The sequence below is a fragment of the Lycorma delicatula genome, chromosome 2 (genome assembly GCF_047948215.1).
Source record: "Lycorma delicatula isolate Av1 chromosome 2, ASM4794821v1, whole genome shotgun sequence".
Lineage (NCBI taxonomy): Eukaryota > Metazoa > Arthropoda > Insecta > Hemiptera > Fulgoridae > Lycorma > Lycorma delicatula.
The window spans coordinates 130,870,408-130,890,114 of record NC_134456.1 but is presented as its reverse complement, the minus strand read 5'-3'; the positions used below and the strand labels follow the sequence as shown (position 1 = coordinate 130,890,114).

At 32.4% G+C, this 19,707-nt stretch overlaps 1 protein-coding gene across 1 annotated transcript in view; it reads left to right on the top strand.

Annotated features, from left to right (window-relative positions):
• atk (artichoke) overlaps positions 1-19,707 on the top strand; it is a 122,236-nt gene that overhangs the window by 76,092 nt on the left and 26,437 nt on the right. Inside the window, exons 5-8 of the mRNA XM_075357627.1 lie at positions 625-997; positions 2,443-2,776; positions 6,198-6,789; positions 13,896-14,049. Coding sequence (XP_075213742.1) covers positions 625-997; positions 2,443-2,776; positions 6,198-6,789; positions 13,896-14,049 — 1,453 coding nt within the window. The remainder of the gene's footprint in view (positions 1-624; positions 998-2,442; positions 2,777-6,197; positions 6,790-13,895; positions 14,050-19,707) is intronic.

Sequence of the window (19,707 nt, the reverse complement as noted above, 5' to 3'; positions counted from 1 at the left end):
GCTGCACTACAATTACAGAACTCTCTCTTCATTTCCCCTAAATTTCACAATGTTTACTGCATGAAATTGTATAGGGGTAGCTTGGTTATAACAAGTTTTGTGCAAGATGGGTGCCAAAAACCTAAGGAGGCAGAATTCTACACAGAAGGAATTGAAAAGCTTGTGCATCATTATATAAGTGCCTCAATTTAAATGGCGACTATGTAGAAAAATAGTTTAAAATTGTCCCTTTCAAATGTATATAATAAAATTTCTTTTTTTATTGTTTTCAAAATGTAAGTTATTTTCTTGACAGCCCTCACATCAATGAATGAATGTCATTATTTAGATAAAATAACATAAAAGTAATGTAAATAAATAAATACTGTAAACAGAAATTAAAATATAGATCCTTGTAAAGGTTGCTGAGAAATGGTGTTTGAACTACTGGACAGTTACAACTGTTAGGAATTATCTTAATACAAGTATGTCATTCTGTATTATAAAAATTTTGATAAAATAATTTAATTAATATTAATTTTCTACAGTTAATTTTGAATGATAATTGAATATTGAATCTTTCATTAAAATTTGTTATATGTTTTACTTTTTTGTGTTTAATAAATAGCCAACTTCTTATTACAGGGTTTGGATCTGTCTTTCAATAATTTTCGACGTGTTGATCGTAGAGTAATGGCAAATTTACCTTCATTGCGTCGATTAGACATGAGTCATAATGCGCTTGTTATGATAGATGCTGCATCATTTCTTGGTACATCTTCGCTGGAACATGTTAACTTATCTCATAATAGTTTGGAAGCAATAAATCCTCTTACATTTCCAAACCTCATGAATTTGTTTGAATTAGATGTTGGTTATAATAAATTAAAAGCTGTTGTACCTGGTTTACCAAGAGCTCTTGAATATTTACGCATGCCAAATAATCAGTTGACTATTTTACCAAAACCACCAGCACCTGAACTCTTGCTTCCAGCATTACGATTGCTTGATGTTACTGGTAAGTGAATACTAGTAATCACATTAAGAGTTAAAGTATATTTTAGAATTTTGAGTTATTATAAATTTGTTCAAGTAATGTCATTAAGCAGTGCAGTCTTCTCAGATGCTTTTAAAATTATATTAATAGATTGTTACCGGATTCATTTTTATTTTATTTTTGCATTTAAAAAATATACACAACATAACAAAAAATGTACCTAGCTATTCATTTTTGAATTCTGCATATCAAAATGAATAAATAATGCTCAATGAAAAAATGGCAACTTGCCCTGCCATTTTCCTTCTATCTGTCATTTTGAAAAAAACTCACACAGAATGATGGACAGAAGGTGAAATCACAATTTTTTTCAATGAACATTGTTGGTTCATTCTGATACATCAGTAATTCAAAAGTGAATAGTCAGGTACACTTTCTTGTTACATTTTGTACATATTATAAAATATAACTAAATAAAATTGCTTGTCATAATTACAAAATAAAATATTTTGAACTTCATATTTTTATATTTATGTTTTATATTATGTAATATATAAGAAAGATCTTCTTAAATAAAACAGAATTAAATCAAACTAAAATCCATAACACTTATAATTTACATAAATGTGTCTGTAATTCTGCTATTGAATGGTTTCACAGAAATACTTATCAAAACACTAAATTGTGTGTAAAGCATTAACATAAAATATAATGTTAAATTTATCCTTCTAGTTATCTCCTCTTTTTTTATCACTGTTGTCTGTTCGTGTTGGAAGCTACACAATACAAAACCATCCTTGCAGTGGATTGGTTTTGTTTACATCAACTCCAAACATAATGCATTGCAACATCACTGACTGGTATCAGCAACTCAATTTTTATTGGTTAGTATTTAAAATTCAGTGTCAGTAGTTGTTATTATCTATAATTCATAAGAAAATGATTTTTATCTAATTTTAAAAACTTAATATTTTTCAGAAATAGCTTATAATGGAATACCTCCAAAAATATACTCTTCAATATGAAATAAGAATGAATTGTTAAGGTAAAAATATATTCCTAAGATACTTTATGGCTATATGAATTCATAAAATTATCATACAAAAAGGATTTATAAAAAAACGTTTTAAAAAATCAACATCCTTTAAAATCTATAATTCCTTTAGTTGTTACTGAGCTTCCTCTTCCTTCATTATCAGTGCATAACTGTGTAAATATTTTCAAAGCCAGATGATTGTAGGTTCTTATTAACCAACTTAACAGTTACTTTCATAATAGTGCAAAAATTACATTATTAGAGGGCATTTTGTTATGATAAGTTAAGTTATTGAAATAATTTAATGGTATGAGCAATTATTCTAACATTGGAGCTCTTTAACCTTTCTATTCCACTTATTTAATTTTTGATCATGTGTAGCAATGCTAGCCAGTAATTTTTTAATTTACTTATTTATACATTTTTACAGGTAACAATTTGCATCGTCTACCACCAGAATGTTTAATATCACTTCCATTACTAAGAGTATTACTTGTTGGAGGAAATTCATTCCAGACATTAGAGCAACATGCTTTAGATGGTCTTGGGCGTCTTGAAATACTAGATCTTCATGGAAATAGATTACTTACCTTACAAGATTCTGTATTCAGAGATTTGAGAAGATTACGTGAATTAGATATTCATGGTAATAGGCTAGAAGTAATTGGAACAGAATTACTTAAAGAAAATTTGGAACTGGTTAAGTTAGATGTCAGTAGAAATCAGCTTACTGATATTCTTGAAGCATCCCTTGCTAATAATAAGTAAGCATTATTTTATTTATCAGAACTCTTCATAATATTTTTCTTTTATCAAATTTTAATTACTAACAGAATTCAGAAAATATCTCATTTCAGCTCGCATATTTAGAATAAATATTAAAATATTCAGTAACTTATTTGGGTTATTTTATTCTCTTTTTGACTTTAAAAATATGAAATTAAGATTCAACGGTACCAGCTCATGAGTTCATTGGCACCTCTGAGGTCTGAGGTTGCTCATCTTAAATCTGACTGTTCTGAAAACAAGGAAAGAGCTAGAACATTGAACTGCAGTAATGCTGATTAACTGTGTAGAACAATAATTTAAATAATGATATATAAACAATCGTTATTTTGACATTAATGATCTAATATTTATGTAATTTAATATGTCACATAATGTAGAACATGCAATGAAATCCTTTTTCAGCGATTTAAATTTCTTGTTAAGCAAATACTTTTCTTAAATGAAAGTTTTTTACATAGAATTATTAATTCAAAAAATACACTTATACTATCAAGTGCAACATTTTAATAAAAAAAGGTATAACTAAAACAAAATAGATTTATAAATCGTAATTATTCATTCTAAATAAATAAAAGTTGACCTCAATAGCTTTGATAAAGTTACTAACTGGGATATAGTAGATCCTGAATTCATCTCCTAGCTCCCAATTGATAACTTTATTTATAATTCACATATAATTATGATTAAAAAAAATCCTACGTAAATTCTTTGGAACTTTAAGGATTTCTGTAATAAAAGTGAAAGATAAAACTTAAAAACATACTGTTATTAAATAAATTAATAATAAGTAAAATAATATTAATTAGAATGTTCGTTCTTAATGCATTGCTACTATAGAATAACTCATTTTGAAACAGTAATATATTACTAGTAATTGAATATGCAGTTAAGTGAAATAGGAGCTAAGATAGCTAGACACCTTGACTTGCAGAGATCAGTGATGATGGCAAGAAAATATCTGTAAAGTCTAAAATAAATAATCCAGAGACAGAACTAGAACCAAATCTAGACCCTGATCTAGAAAGAATTCATTGAAGGGGAAAATCATGATGATGACTTTAGTGTCTTTCACACTGTTTGAGCCTTTCAATAGGTTCAAATTAGAGTTTCAGCTTGCTATATTTGAAAGATACTTACTCTCTATTCTGCTCTACTATACATTATCAGAATAACTTTTTCGTGTTTGGCTGATGCAATTACAATTGTGAATGAAGTCATATGCATATTACTTATCATATAGTATCTTGGAATTCAAGGTTATTCATTCTAGCAATTATTCTGCTCTAGATGATGTAATAAGGACCATTGGAGGGAATATTTGGCCTTCTTATACATGACAGATGGCAGAAAGAAAAGTACTTCCTTGGTAGCATAGATTATTTTGTACAATAAAAGAACCTGGAAGAAAAACTGGCCAGACACAATGTAGATCCAAAAACAGAAGAAGCTAAGTCCTCTAGTCATATTGAAAGTTGAAAAATGAAGAATACAACTTATCACAGACAAATCCAAAGCATTTGTAATTATTTTCTTGGGCAGGGCTTATCTATACCAACGTTTTGTTAAAGCTATAATTAGTTTACTCTGCTGGATCTCCATGCCAACACAGTGATTTGGAAGCAGATATAGCCTGTGCTGCAACTGCCTTACCACAATAAACTCAGAAGTCACTCTAAGGTCATGCACATTGCAGTAGCCTCAAACTGGCCAAGAAGCATCAAACTTGGTCATACAGATATTTTCACATGGCTTTCTACCAGATATCGAGAATTACAACTGATCAGATACTACCTAAAATTTATACTCAAAGCAGAACTGGAGGATGGTTTGCACTGTTGACGCCAACAAGACCTGTTACCTACTTAGCCCATAAAATGTGCTTGCCAAGCTCTGGTAATACTTTACAAGCTACATTGGAACAGACCTGCACTGAAAGATAAGCTTGTTATTCATAACAATTCAGATATAAACATAATTGAAAAGCACACCTGATAGATTACATGCATTTTAAATTTCCACAATCTGGAACAATATGAAAGAAAAAAATTAGAAGTAAAAATTTTGAAGGTAAGAACAATTGCTACAAAGAACAAGTAATCATTTCTGCAAGTGAGATTATACTCAAGTTATTGACAAAAAAATTACAATTAAAATCCCAAATAAGGTAAAGAAACAAATGTAAAAAATCACCTTGGCATTATATTTTTGCTTTGTTTCTTCATTAATTACCTTTCTAATAAAAAATATCCTGTTGCTAAGTTGTTGATGATAACCTATCACAAAGTAGAGTATAAAACAATAAGATAATGAAAAATCCATTACCAAATTTTACATTACATACTAAATGTAATTTGTGATATTTGTTTAGATAACAAGTCAAAAAATGGGACATGATTTGCAGTAATGCTTAGGGAAAATAATTAAACTAATATTGGTGTTCTGTGTAGCAAACCAGTAGATGTCATGACAATAAAATTAAAATAAACATTATCAATTTTTTTTTATTGTCAAATAGCAATCATAAGAACAAAATGAAAGTTCTTACAATCACAAAGCATAATTACAGTGATTTACCAGCTGTTACTCTTCAGCAATTTATGAGTAATTTGTTTTTGTTTTTTTTTTAATGTACTGAATTGTATTTTTATTTAAAGAGGAATAGCTTTCTTTAAACAACATCAATATGTTCCTAAGATGATTTTTTTTTTAAGGACTAATAATCATTTTTTAACCAATGGACTTACTTTTAACCAATAGACTTAAAGGCCATTAATAAAATTGGTGTAATTCATATTTTAATTATCATATATTGTGAAAAACATTAATGCTATCCAGGTTGTTGGTAGGTTGCTAGCATTACCAACCACCAAATAATAAAATTTAATTTATAATTTTACAAAGGTTTTTGTATTATTTTCTTTAAGTCTTTTTATATGTTGGAAAAGGATGTAATCATTTTGTATTTTTTCATCATTGACAGTTACAGAAAAGAAAATAATAAAGAAAAATTATTGCTGGTACTAATATTTAGGATTTTGGCTTTAATTTATCATTAATTTAAGTGCCAGTTATAACGTGCATGACAGCAACTCAGATTTGTTTGTACCATTCCTTTTTGGCATTCTCACCACTTAGTTGATTGACAACGAGCAGATTAATTTTTTTTTTTACTTCTTTTTAGGAAAGTTTTTATGCAGAAACTGAGCTCAGAATAACAACATAAATTCTAGGAAAACTAGACGTGATAAACAGAATTTTATGTTGATAAAAACACAACGATTTAGATAATTTATTACTTCACTATTCAAATTCCAGTCTCCTTAAACTTGGATAATATTATTATTGTGTTTAATAAACCTGTTTGTAATTAATATTATTATTTACATTCCTTTTCAGAAAACTTGAAGAATTGTCAATAGCACATAATGCTTTAACAGAGTTACCACATGCTGTTACTAAGCTTCCAGAATTGAAAAAACTAGACTTAAGTCATAATCAATTGCAACGGTTGTCAGGAGATATCATGAACAAATTATATTCATTAACTGAATTACGACTGGCTAAAAATAAAATTCACATGCTATCAGAGGGTACATTCAAAGAGATGCCCAATCTTTCTCTACTAGATTTAGAAAGCAATGAAATAGAATTTGTTGCACCAAATGCTATTCGTTCCTTACCAAATTTGACTTCAGTTAAACTGGCTAAAAATAAATTAGTATCAGTCCCTAGTTCTGCATTCACAGATTTACCTTCACTTTTAACTGCTGAGTTACAAGAAAATCAATTAACAGATATTGCCACAGATGCATTTACTGCTGTACCTAGTATGTTAATGTTGAATCTTAGCTATAATCAGCTAACTGGTTTAGAACGAGCTGGTCTTCATACTCTTAAATCTGTTGAAATTCTTGACCTTAGTCATAATAAAGTGTCTCGTTTTACAAGTCAAGCATTGCCTTCAATGGACAGCCTTATTGAATTAAAGGTATGTTAACTACACTTGCTTACAGAGTTTCTTTATTTTAGACAAAGTTGTAATAATTTATTAAACTTAAAATATGTTATAATGTATACAATACTTATTCATTCATTAAAGTATCCACCATTCTTGCCAGTGCCAATCTCTGCTCTTTTTTTGTACTTTAAGCAACCTATCTCTCTCTACCTTTCCTATGCAAGCTGTCACTTTTTTTTTGGTGAGGAGGAATACCAGTTACATACACCCCACAAGGGGCAGTTTCAGACTCGCCTCAGGTTCTGCAAGATGTTAATTAAAGTGCGTATGTGTTTCTGCACCCTACCGACTAAACCTAAGCCACCTCACCAACTCCTCCCTGTATGGGACCATACCAGCATTGAACCATTACCAAGGCCTGGCAAGTACCTTTGGACTCAGGAGATTCAGAGTGCCTGTGCATGACGCATTGGTGACTATGATGACTATCATCACCAATCCACACAAGTACGGACCAGCAACAGCTCAACAGGGAGCTGTCCTCTGTCCTTCACCCTTTCATCCTCCAGTCGTGCTTTCTGCCTGGGAAGAGGACTTTTCCCAAAGATTGTCATTCCACTGACAGCACTATAGAAATCCTACCCATTACCCAGCTCAGTCAGTCAGCATTCCAGTTCTCTCTTCTATTTCCTTTGTACTGAGAATATTTGCTACCATACTTGATACCAGTTCCCATTGTCTAGTTTTTCCAGCATAAATTCTATTGCATTTTCTGGGCATTCCATCTGTCACAAACAAAGAACACATGTTCTGGAGTATCTTCTGCTCCACAATATATACAATCAGGTGAGGATCTTCTTTTGAACCTGTTTAGGTATGCCCCAAATCTCCCGGGGGTAGACACCGCCGTCTTATTGGGAGCCAGCTCCATCCCCCTTTCTCTGAGCCAGCCACTGACTCTCCTTATAGCTTTGTTGTCAACTCTTCAACACAGCCCTCTGTATTTGCAGCTATCAACCGGGTCAAATCGTCGGCGTACGCGACCTCTCGGAGCTCCCCCAGTAACTCCATGCGCAGAACATATTTAATGATATATATATATATAACATATATATAATAATATATATTTTTATAACATATGTAATGATATGTTTGGTGCTGTAGGTCACCACCAAACATATTAAACTCTTCCCGACCTTCCTCTGTGTCCGCCAGTGGAGTTCGTTCGTGCAGATACATGTTGATAACTGCCAACAAGTATCCGCCCACAGCGCATCCAACACCACACACCATGGAACGCAATTAAATGCGTTCCTTATATCAAGGAAAATTAACAGGGAATCTGTCACTTTCACCTTGTTTCAGCGGCCTTGTTTGAAGCCCATCGCATCGCATAATTAATAGAATCAACAGTAGAGCACACCCGGATTAAGCCATACTGGTTGTCTGAGATACCACCAGAGAGTTCTATCTCCTGTAGTATTCGTCTAGCAACCATCCATTCGTACAGTTTTCCTATTGAATTAATAAGACATATTATATAAGACATATTTATAATTCTTATTCTCCTGCATCCAGTCTCTGGGTTTAGGGACCAGGACTAACCTTGCAACTTTCCAGTTGTAGGGGAATTCTCCCCTTCTAAGAGCCATGTTCAGTACTTCCAACAGGGCCCAAGGATGGCAATCTGCCAATATTCTTATTACCAACCCCAGCACCCATCTTGGTCTGGGCTTTTCTTTCTATTGTTCTTTTTCGTCGCCAACTGTAACTCCCCCAGAGAGAAACTGTGTACTGCATCACTGAGAATCTCAGTCCACTCCTTTTCCACAACACAGAAAAGGGTTAATATCTCCCTCTTTGTCAACTCTCTAGACAAGCATCAGAGTAGTCTTTCCAGCTTCTTAATTGCTATCTGGAAGTCTCTTCCCCAGGGGTCGAAATCCATGTCAGAAATTAATTTATTCCAAGCATCTGATTTTGATTTTTTAATCCCAGCGCTTAATTTCTTCCTAGCGGTTTTATAACCGCCTCAGCCAAAACAATATCATCCGACCATCTACCCCTCATCCTCTGTAGTACTCTTCTAGCTCTATATGTTGTTCTTCTCAGCCCAGCAATTTCATCGGACCACTAGTAGACCTGATTCCTGTTAGACCTTATCGCCTTGGAATACTGGTATTCTTCCTACAGGAGCTTACTCAATCTTGCAGGTTCATGCGACCTTTTCAGTTCTGCATCCTCAGTGATGATCCAGAGAATCCGTTGAGTCTTTCTGTTACTGGATTTTTATCTTGTGTAAGCCACTACACCTAGGTTCACGATGTCTTATCTGGAACAGAACACCTTTGTGATCACTACAATGGTCTTCCTCAAGCACCCTACAGTCTTCTATCCAGTTGTGTATTCTCACTGAGACCGCAACTACATCTAGGACAGATCCGTCCCTTCCCCTTGTAAAGGTGCCAGCTCGCCAATGACCCCAAGACCCGTGGTAGCCAACATTGTTGCGAACTGTAAGCTCCTTCTTGCTTTCCGGAGTCCACTTAGTTCTAGGCTTTGAAAATTAAAATCCCCCGGCTATGATAAATGTTTTTTTCTGTTTCCTGACACATATCTCCACGTCGTCAAGGAATTTATTGAAAACTGATTGTTCCCAGTTCGGGGAGGCGTATTCACCCACCACAACAGAATTTGTAGTTCAACCACGACGAAGTTATCACAAGAGGTGACTCGTTCCACAGAAAAATGCCCCGAGATATTCATAATCGCCACGCCTGAGTCCTTATCTGTTCACTATGGATCAGTGGACACCCGAGCCCAGTTCTGCTCCGTGATGATGAGGAAATCCCCGTCACACTTGTTAGCCGTCTATCACACAAGCTCGTGCGCAGCCCGGCACCTGTTTACATTCAATAGGATAATCATGATTGAAATTTCGAACAGACTCGGGTCCCCATTTGATGCCTCACAGTTCCACAAGCCACACACTTCTGGGAAGCCTTACATTCTACCCTTCTATGCCCGGGCCCACCACAGTTGTAACAACAGTTTGTGCGATCCGGGCCTGTACACCGCGACGACGTATGGCCAGGCTCCTAGCACCTGAAGCAATTGGAGTCCGGCTTGATCACTTCAATTCTACAGGAATGCCACCCGAAAACTACTCAGCTCAGAGCCGAAAGCTTACTGGCATCCTTACCTAGTATGATAACTGTTCTGGCAGCTTCCGTATGCTAGACGTACAGATTTTATTTTCATTTCTACGTCTCTCTTAAACGTTTTTCTGATGGCCTCCGTGACCTCCTCTTTTGTAGCCTCGATGTCTAGATTTTTAACATGCAAGATTACCCTCTTAGACCCAGGTACCTTGGCTACAGCAATAACATCCGTGGCTGCGAATAATTTGTTTTTTAAGTTTTCGGAGGCCTCCTTCCCCGGCAGCTTAACCTCGAATTAACCGCCCCTACCCTTTCCTACGGACACGATATCCGTAACCTACAGTTTCTTTCACTTTTTTCAGAAGATCAGCATATGAGACCCCCTCCTTCCTGACAACCACCGTGTCCGTAGGGACGGACCGGTTTATCTCGTCTCTCATCTTCCCCTGATAGGGACAGGGTTACCCGCGATCCTCGTTGTCTTGCCCAGAATTCAAGGACTTTCCTTGTGAACGTTCCCAGTCTACCGCTGGTTGTTGTCACGACTATAGGTGCGGCATTAGCCATTACTGCAATTTCTACTTTCTTTAGTCCTTCCAGCATCTGATCAACCTTCTCCTTACTATCACCTGAGGTAAGGAGAACGTTATCTCCTCCATTTCTCAGACCCTCATCTTCACCCAATATTTCAGTGGTCATAACCTCTCTGATTACTGTGCCCGGTGAGAGCATACGCACGTTGAGGCGTTTTCTCTCCCCCACAATGGTCTTACAGACATAATTCATAAATGGTCCTTTTTTATCACCTTGTATATTCAAGATAAATACTTTGGCCCGTATCTAGTTTTCCCAAGGGAATCCTTTTTCTTCCGTGGTTTTTTTTCAAAAATGATGTTCTGCCAACTTTTATCAATAGTAAAGTTGCCAGATGTCAGGATCTCTCTAAGCATCACAAGAACCGCCCTGGCTGTCTGGGTTTTTTGTCTTCCGTAGGTCTTACAGCCAGCCAAATTCTTAGCATAACTTTGAAGACGAATCACCGAATCGTTGATCGTCTTCTGGGTTGAGGGATTAACTTTAATCATGTTTACTAAGGCCTCGACCTCATTCATTAAGATTTCTAACTTTGTAAAGTCCGTGTCTATACTGTTTTCCCTAGGTCGTTTCCTCGAGCCTACAGCCGGTACGTAGGTCTCAATTCCTGCCATGAAAACATCTGCAAGACTTGTAGATGGTGTCACCTTAGGTGACCTAGCCGTCTCCGAGCTTCTTTTGAATACCGCCTAGGTTTCCATCTTTTCTTCTGGATACGACATCTTATGTCAAATTTCTGGGTAACACACCCCATAAACAGAGGACCCATAATCTCGGAAACATTCTTTATTTATAGTTATTTAATTTAATTAAATTCAAGTTAAATGATAAGTTGTGTACTTACCGATGTTATCTATTAACGTTAATAATAATTATATTACCGCTTACTGATACATTATATGCCGTCGTCTAAAGATAACCGGACAACAGCGAAGAGACGTTCCACTTTTTGTCTGTGGCAGTAAGGTCGAAACGACAAAAGTCACAATAAAAAAATCCAAAATCAAAACACATCCAGTAAACACTCATCTAACAATCCCTATCGTCCGTTCCAAGAAAGAGCTGAAAAAACCGGTCAAAAACACTACAATCGCGGAGTAGTACAACACATCCGTTCAGTACAAGTTCACTTACTTAACTCAAAGCTATCACTTGAATAAGTTTATCAATCTGTGATTTTAAGAAAATTACATTAAAATAGAAATCCTTTTATACATGAACAGAGAGAGATTTTCTGGAGAAGATCAGGAAGTTCAATTCATCATAAACTATTTCAGATTACTATTATATTAAAAAATATTTCCATGTTCATATATATAAAGTTTAAATCTACACAGATTTAAATTTTGTTTAGATTAAAAAAAAATGTTTTTGCGATGGTTGAAAGTTTTTATCACTTAATCTTGAGATATAACTTATCCTACTTATATAAAGCTATCCATAATGCTAAAAGTATATGTTCTGTTTTTAAAGAGAGCAGATGTTAATATGTTTATGTACCGATTTAATGTTTTATTTTTAACTACTGATGACTTTAAAAAATGCATTTAGTTGTGGATTTTTACTTTTTACTTCCTTGTACGAAGTATAGAAAGTTTTGTGATCGCGAATAATTTCGGTTTTCAGATTTCAACGGAAATATCCATTTTGACCACCCCTGAATCCAATTGACTAGTTTCAGCGTGACGTCTGTACGTACGTATGCACGTATGTATCTCGCATAACTCAAAAACGATTAGCCACAGGATATTGAAATTTTGGATTTAGGACTGTTGTAACATCTCGTTGTGCAACTCCCCTTTTGATTGCAATCGACTCGAAAGTGTCCAAAAAAGCCCAAAATTCAAAAAAATTGAATTTTAGACTTTTTCTTAACTGCAGTAATAAGCTCTCATTGAGAGCTTTTCAACGACATATCATAAGTGGTACTTATTTTCATTGATTCTAGAGTTACAGCGAAATAAAATTTTAATTAATGAAATATTTGGATCTTATACGGAAAGACACATCGGTTCGAATCAGACTCCATCTCCTTTTTTTAACTTTTTTTTAAAATTTAAATATATTGATTTATTTATTATATTGATTTATTGATATATTTATTTGTTAATTATTAACCCGTAATTGTAAAAAAGCTTTACAATAAATAATAGTTATTCAGTAATAAAAATAAAAAACTAAATATTAAAAAAAAATCATAAGTTATTTGTGAAATAAAATTTTATGTACTTTTAAAAATGTGTATATGTAATTTAACAGGCAATATTGTGTATGTATATATGTAATAGATTTGGTTAAATATCTGATTATTTAATATTAATTGAAAATTATGATTTAGAATCGTATTATTTTTGGATTTTCTAGTTTAACTACTGTTTAATTTCATTTAATTATTCTGGAATTTCTGTTTAATTTTATCTATCTACATGAAAGTTGACTACAGAGTGACTGAAAAGTAGACCCTCACAAGAACAACATATACACTGAGGCATACATGCCAGATCTTTAATAAATTGCAAAAATTCTTATCATTTAGTTGATTACTCCTCTGATATTGTCGGACAATATTCTCCCTAAGTTGGAGTTGATCATCAATTCATTCATTTGTTTTTTGTTGCCAATCATTTAATTGTTCTTTGGTTTGATATAATTCTTCTGATCTTAATTTGTGTACACGTTCTCTAGTTTTCAATTTTTCTCTCTCTTTATATTCATCATTGAATCTTAATCTTTCTATTCTTTTTTTGTTTGCAACACTTTCTTCTTGTTTATTTATTTATTTTTTTGGTTTATAACATTTTCTTACATTTTATTCTTTCTTTGGTTTAAATATTTTCTTCCTCTTTATATTTATCATCTTCTTAATTTAGTTCACTAAACGAAATAGTGTAATTATTATTAACTTTTATTTATACGACACACCAAAAATCTGAAACTTTTGTTAATCAGCACAAAGATACGAATAATACTGATCTGGTAATACAAGTAATAAAAGGACTTTTACTCTATCCTAATATTTCAGCAATTGTGTAGCTGTCCACTTTATTAAAGATTTAGAGGATCACATTTCACTTTCATCTGAAATAAGTTTAAATGAAGTGCATCCAAAAATGTGTATATGTAATTTAATAGACGTACTAGGAAGTCATGTGGTGTCCACATCAGATTTTTTGTAGATTGTTTCTTGAACATTCATTTAGTTATTTTGTTTTATTACCAAGTTCATTAATTAATGAAATACAGATGTCTAATTCTTTGTAATATGCCCACGATAACTTTTTCAAAGTAGGATAATTTTATTAATTTTTTTGTGAATAAGAAATTATTTTTATCAGGTACTTTAAATAGAATTAAAGATTTTTTTCTTTATTTATGTTTTAGTTGGATAACAACCGTCTTTGTAATGTCCAAGGATCTCCATTTAATAAAATGTCACACCTCCGTTTACTCAGTCTAAGAAATAACAAAATAACTTCTCTTTCTGAACCTACTTTTCAACCTTTAAGAATAAATCTTGTTACTCTTGACATAGAAGGTAATTTGATATTTTTATTATTTTATTTAAATCATTATTATTAAAATAAAGTATTAATAACTGCTACATTTTCACATCCTGTATTTTCATTGCTATAATTATCTTGTTCTAAAGGATTAATTATTGCTAGTAGAATATATGGTGTTTCATAATACACATTCATTCTTATTTAATTTATTTATATCATTATCCCCCAAAAAATTGTTTTTTGATAAAGAATGAAATTGGGTTGTAACATCACGCCTGCTGTCAGTAGATAACTCTACCAATGAATGACTGAAGGTGATAATTGAAGAGGTTTTTGGGTAAAAGAACCCAACAACCCAAGGTTGTTAGGTATTTTTTGATGCTGATGCAAGTACCTAACGATACATACACCAAAAAATAGACCACATTTATTTTTTTAAGTATGAATTACATATCAATATTAGAAAAACTAATGCTTAAAATAATTATAAAAATACAGTGTAACTAATTTATTTGAACTAAAGATAGATTTTATCTCTATTAATCACTATTTCAGTTTACTAGTTAAAATCAAAACCTAGCTTCTCGAAAATGAGAAAAAAGTTTAATTTAGTTGATCAGCATGATAAAACGCAGTTAATTTATTATTAATATATTCTTTTTAAGGGCATGGAATTATTCTTTCAAAAGAACTTTGTAGAGCTATTTGAGCCCTCCTTTACCAATTGTGTTAGAGGCTTCATTGTTTTTAATGTGACCCATATTGAAGTTAAGAAAGCTTTTTAGTTTGAGGTCAAAATGTTACGTAGTTATAAAAGTCTTTTATTATATAGACAAAATACATGTAATATAACTGTAAAACGTACTGCAAGTATATATTTATTTCTACATCAATCCAAATATCTGGAAATCTGGAAAAAAACATCATTCTACTCCATCAAAATATCAATAGAGATTATGACACAAAACTAAATATCAGAAAATTCAGATTCTGTGCTTCTTGCTGTAATGGTTAGTGAGTTGTCCAAACTAAGTTGTCTTTTTTTTAATTACCAGTTGATAGTTTACATATGTAATTCAATTTACTGATAAAGTGAAAAAAATTAAAAACTAAGAGGTACCATGTTATAGTAACTTATCAGCTAAACTCTTTATTCAATGATATTTCATACATGTAATTGAAATTATTTAGGAAGTTGAAAATACATAATCAATCAACTTTCATTATCTAATGTATTGCTTTTTATGTTAATAAAACAGTTCTCTTGTTTTACAATGATATTTTTTAACTTCGCAAACAATAAATGGCTCATTTTTTAAATATAAGAACCTTTTTTTAAGACAATTCAAAACAATAAGTTCCATCTCTATTGGAGTATACAGTATAATTATTGTCAGCCATGTCAATCTCAAAAAGATTAAAAAATCCCTTTAATATATAATTAAATAATATATTCCATGTATCTTGTGTCCATTCACTTAATATTTATGTGTTTGTAAAAAATATCATATTGTCAATTTGTTACATACCTGGATTATTGTGTGTCATGTGCTTAGTAAGTTTGATATATATATATACATATATTGATTGTAGTTTTAGAACTAATGGGGCATATCTAATTTCCTGAGGATGTATTTGAAAACAAAAAAAATTAAGGGATTTAAGATTATCAAGATGAAAACGTTAGTAATAAGTTGCATTTTGACACAAATCCCCTCATTAAAGAAAAGAAAAATTATAACTGGTTGGACTAGTGCTTTAGTCATCAAATAGGAACAGAAAAGTTGCAGATAATTTTTATGGCTTTTATAAATATAAATTTTTTTACAGAAATGACAGTCTAGACAAAAATAGTATTGTTTTTCTAACAGACAGTATTAAAATAATTATTTTATATTTAATATTAAAAGATTAAACTTTCTGTACGATTTAGCCTTTTTATTTACAACTATTTTATTTTATTATTATTATCTGATTATTCCCCTTCAGGAGAACGCTTGAACTTGAGCCAAACATGCTTTACTTCCTTCTTAGCTCTACTTCATTCTTCTCTTTTCTTTTCTTCCCAAAACCTCTTCATCCGTTCACTATGTTTCTTCTTCCTCACCACCATCCATCTTCTTCCTATTGTTTCTCTTTTTCACTCTTGTTCAGTTTTTTTATTTCTAATTTCATCCATAAACTTCCTTCTGTCCATGATTTCTTCTTCTGAGATGTTCAGTCATTTCAAGTCATCTTGTGTTTTTTTCATACAAATGGACTTTAATTTACTTGCCTTGATGTTGAAAATTTTCTTAGTGAGTCTATCTTCACCTACCCTGCATAAGTGTCTGCAGAATTGTGGACGCCTTTTCCTAAACTTGTTGGTGATGGAGTCTGTGTTTTTATATAATTCCTTTGTGGGACGCTTGATCCAGGTTTCGTCTCTGAGGACCGTACCATGGATCTTCTTAAGGATTTTCTGTTCTTGCTTCTCGATTTCATGAATTTTGGTCATTCCTCTGATTACTGTGGTTTCTGCTGCATACAAGGCCTCTGGCAAGATAACTGTGTTGTAATGTAGTTTCACATTGCTAGACACTGCCCTTTTGTTGTAATTCCATGTAAGCCTGTACATCTTTTGCAGTTTGAGAATTCTTTCTGTGCTGGATATTGTATTCAGTCCTGTGGGTTGGATGGTTTCTCCCAAGTACTTGAAGTGGGGTGCTTGTGACATCTTGCCATACTGTGTTTGCAGCAGGAATTTTCCAGTTGATTTGGGGTTCATATATTGTGTCTTTTCTAAAAAATTTGGAGTCCGGTTTTACAGAATATTTTTTGCTGTTTCTGCAATGTGAAAATGGCTTCATCTTTGTTGTTTGTTAGTATAGCCAGGTCATTTGCAAAGGCCAAGCACTTCATGGTAATTGTACTTCCTTTCTGTTCCAATTTGGATGCCTTTGTCTTGCTTCTCCCATTCTCTGATTACCTTCTCAAAGATGACGCTGAACAAAAGTGGTGATAAACCATCCCCTTGTCAGACTCCTGTGTGAACTGTCAGACTCCTGTCATAATTGCATTTTTCTCGCCAATTAATCTTGGAGGAATTTTTCCTTATCTCGTAGAGGTAAAGAAAATATAATATTTTCAAGGGATATATATATATATATATATATATATATATATATATATATATATATATATATAGTTTCCTTATAATATTATAAGGGAAATATAATATAAAATAAAATATTTTATTTTATACTTAAAATTAATTTTTTTGTAATTAATTTCATTTACTATTAGTGAAGTGATTTTTTTTTCATTTATCTTTCATTTGACTGGTTTTATGCTATTCTAAACTTCCTTTCTGTTTTGTGTTAATCATTTAAGTTCACTGTAATTACTATATCCTATTCCTCATCTGTCTGTTTCATAAATTTCAATTTTTATCTTCCTTTACAGTTTTTATCCTTTAAAAATCCCTTTACCATCAAATTAACTAAATTCATACATCTTAATAAATGACCAGGAACCAAGGTATATATTTAGACTAGTTCATCTTTCAAAAAATGTTCACAAAAATCTCTCATTTCTCCTATTCAACATTTCTCTATTTTATATTGAATAAGTATTTTCAAATTGCTAATAACTCTCAGTAATAGTATCAGTAGTTTAAATATCTTGATAGTGAATTGAATCTTGACGAATTGACCAATGTAAGCCACTTCTGTTATTTACATATTTTTTACCTTTTTTGTAATTTTTTTTACTGAATTAAGTTTTTCTGTGCAACGTGCTAACATTGTTATCAACATGTTACTGAGTAAAAATGTGAGTCACACTTTTAATGTTGAAAGGCCTTGGTGATAAAGTTAGGTCATGTAATGAAGTTTGTGAATTGTTCAATGCACATTTAATAATTGTAACCCTATTCCAGAAGCTACAGAGTCAAAAACCATCAAATGATTTAAAGAAACAGAGAGCACTAATAAGAGGGGAAAATCAGGAAGACCTAAGTCTGCAACAAATAATAAATAAAAAATCTAATAATTTGTTATAATTTCTAATGAGACATGCAAGAATTTATTGAGAATTCTCATTCCTCAACTCAAACAGTAGCATGAGAACATAACATTAACCAAAGTTCAGTGATTCAAACATTAAAATGTGAAAATTTCAAACCCTTCAAAATTCATCTGGTGCAAGAACTTAATGAAGATGACTATGATTGAAGGCTTGAGTTCTACAAAATTATGATGAACAGTATTTGTGCAGATCCTAATTTATTAAAGGACATAGTTTTTAATGATGAGTAGGCTTACCATACGTCCAGGATTAGCCTAGACAGTCCTGCTTTTTTAGTGCTGTCTGGGGTAATGTCTGGGGCTGCAAAAATGTCCAGGGTTTGAGAATTTTATGACCGGTAAGGATTTTTTTTAATTTTAGACCTATATGTTCGACATTGCGTTTTTAAACATTCTCTTATGTCCGTGCAACTCTCAGCCAACCTTGGAGCAAGTACTGATATCTACTTTGACAGATGCATGGCTACTGGTCTCACCACAACTTTTTACTTAGTCATTTGGCAACACGACAGGGGCAATGTGTTTATGTTGGTTTTGTGTGTGAAGTAACTCATCTACATGTTTTTGATCATTATATCTCTATTCGTTTTTTGTCTCATTGTTTAGCGATGAGCAAAAGAAAATGTGTGTTTAATGTTAACTTGTAACAGGAATACAAATTTTTGAAATTGTTAATGACTAACAATGAACATGGTTATTGCACACTATGTACTGGAGAATTTTCTGTCGCACATAAAGGAAAGGGTGATACTGAAGAACCTGAAAACAGAACAGTAGCTATTAATGCTACTGCTTCAGCAAACATAAGAGATTTTTAAAGCCAAAGATGGTAATAACAATAACAGTGATCTGGAGTGTGCTGCTAAAGAAGCTAGCTTTTCATACCACACTGCTGGACGCAAACTCAGTTTCCAAATATCAGACTGCACATCTAAACTGGTTAAAAAATTATATGACCCAAAATATTTATCTGCTAGAACCAAAACCAAAGTTATTTTGCCATTTATATTTGATAATATGTTCTTTGGAAAACATTAATTATGTAACAGTGATGATGGATATCTCGAATAGAAGTGAAGTAAAACTTGTTCTGATTGATGTAAGATATTTCAGTCTGGAGGAGGGAATTCAAATTCAACTTTTAAATTTTGATGAAACTGCTCAAAATGAAAATCTGCTCACTATCTGGTGAAACTGCTCACAATTTTGACTCAGTATCTTTTGTAGAGTGTGAAAAAATACAAACTTGAAGAAAAGTTGGTTTATTATACTGTTGATAACACTAACAGTAATTTTGGATTTTGGATGTGAAGAGAAAGGGGAATGAAAATGTGTTCAAAAAAGTTCAAAATGATTTAGACACCTATTTTAGGAATTGGTTGTTCAGCCCACATTGTACACAATTCAGTATAAACAGCAAGTGATTCTCTACTCCATAGAAGTTATTGTTATAAAAGTGTATAGATAGATATTTTCAAATATATACGGTAAGAGTAACGAAACTTAAAGAGTTCTGTAAATTTGCAGAAACAGATTACAAAAAAGTATTATCTCATAGCAGCACAAGGTTCGTTAGTTTGTTACCTACAATAGAAAGAATTCTTTCCATTTTTGGCTGCCTAA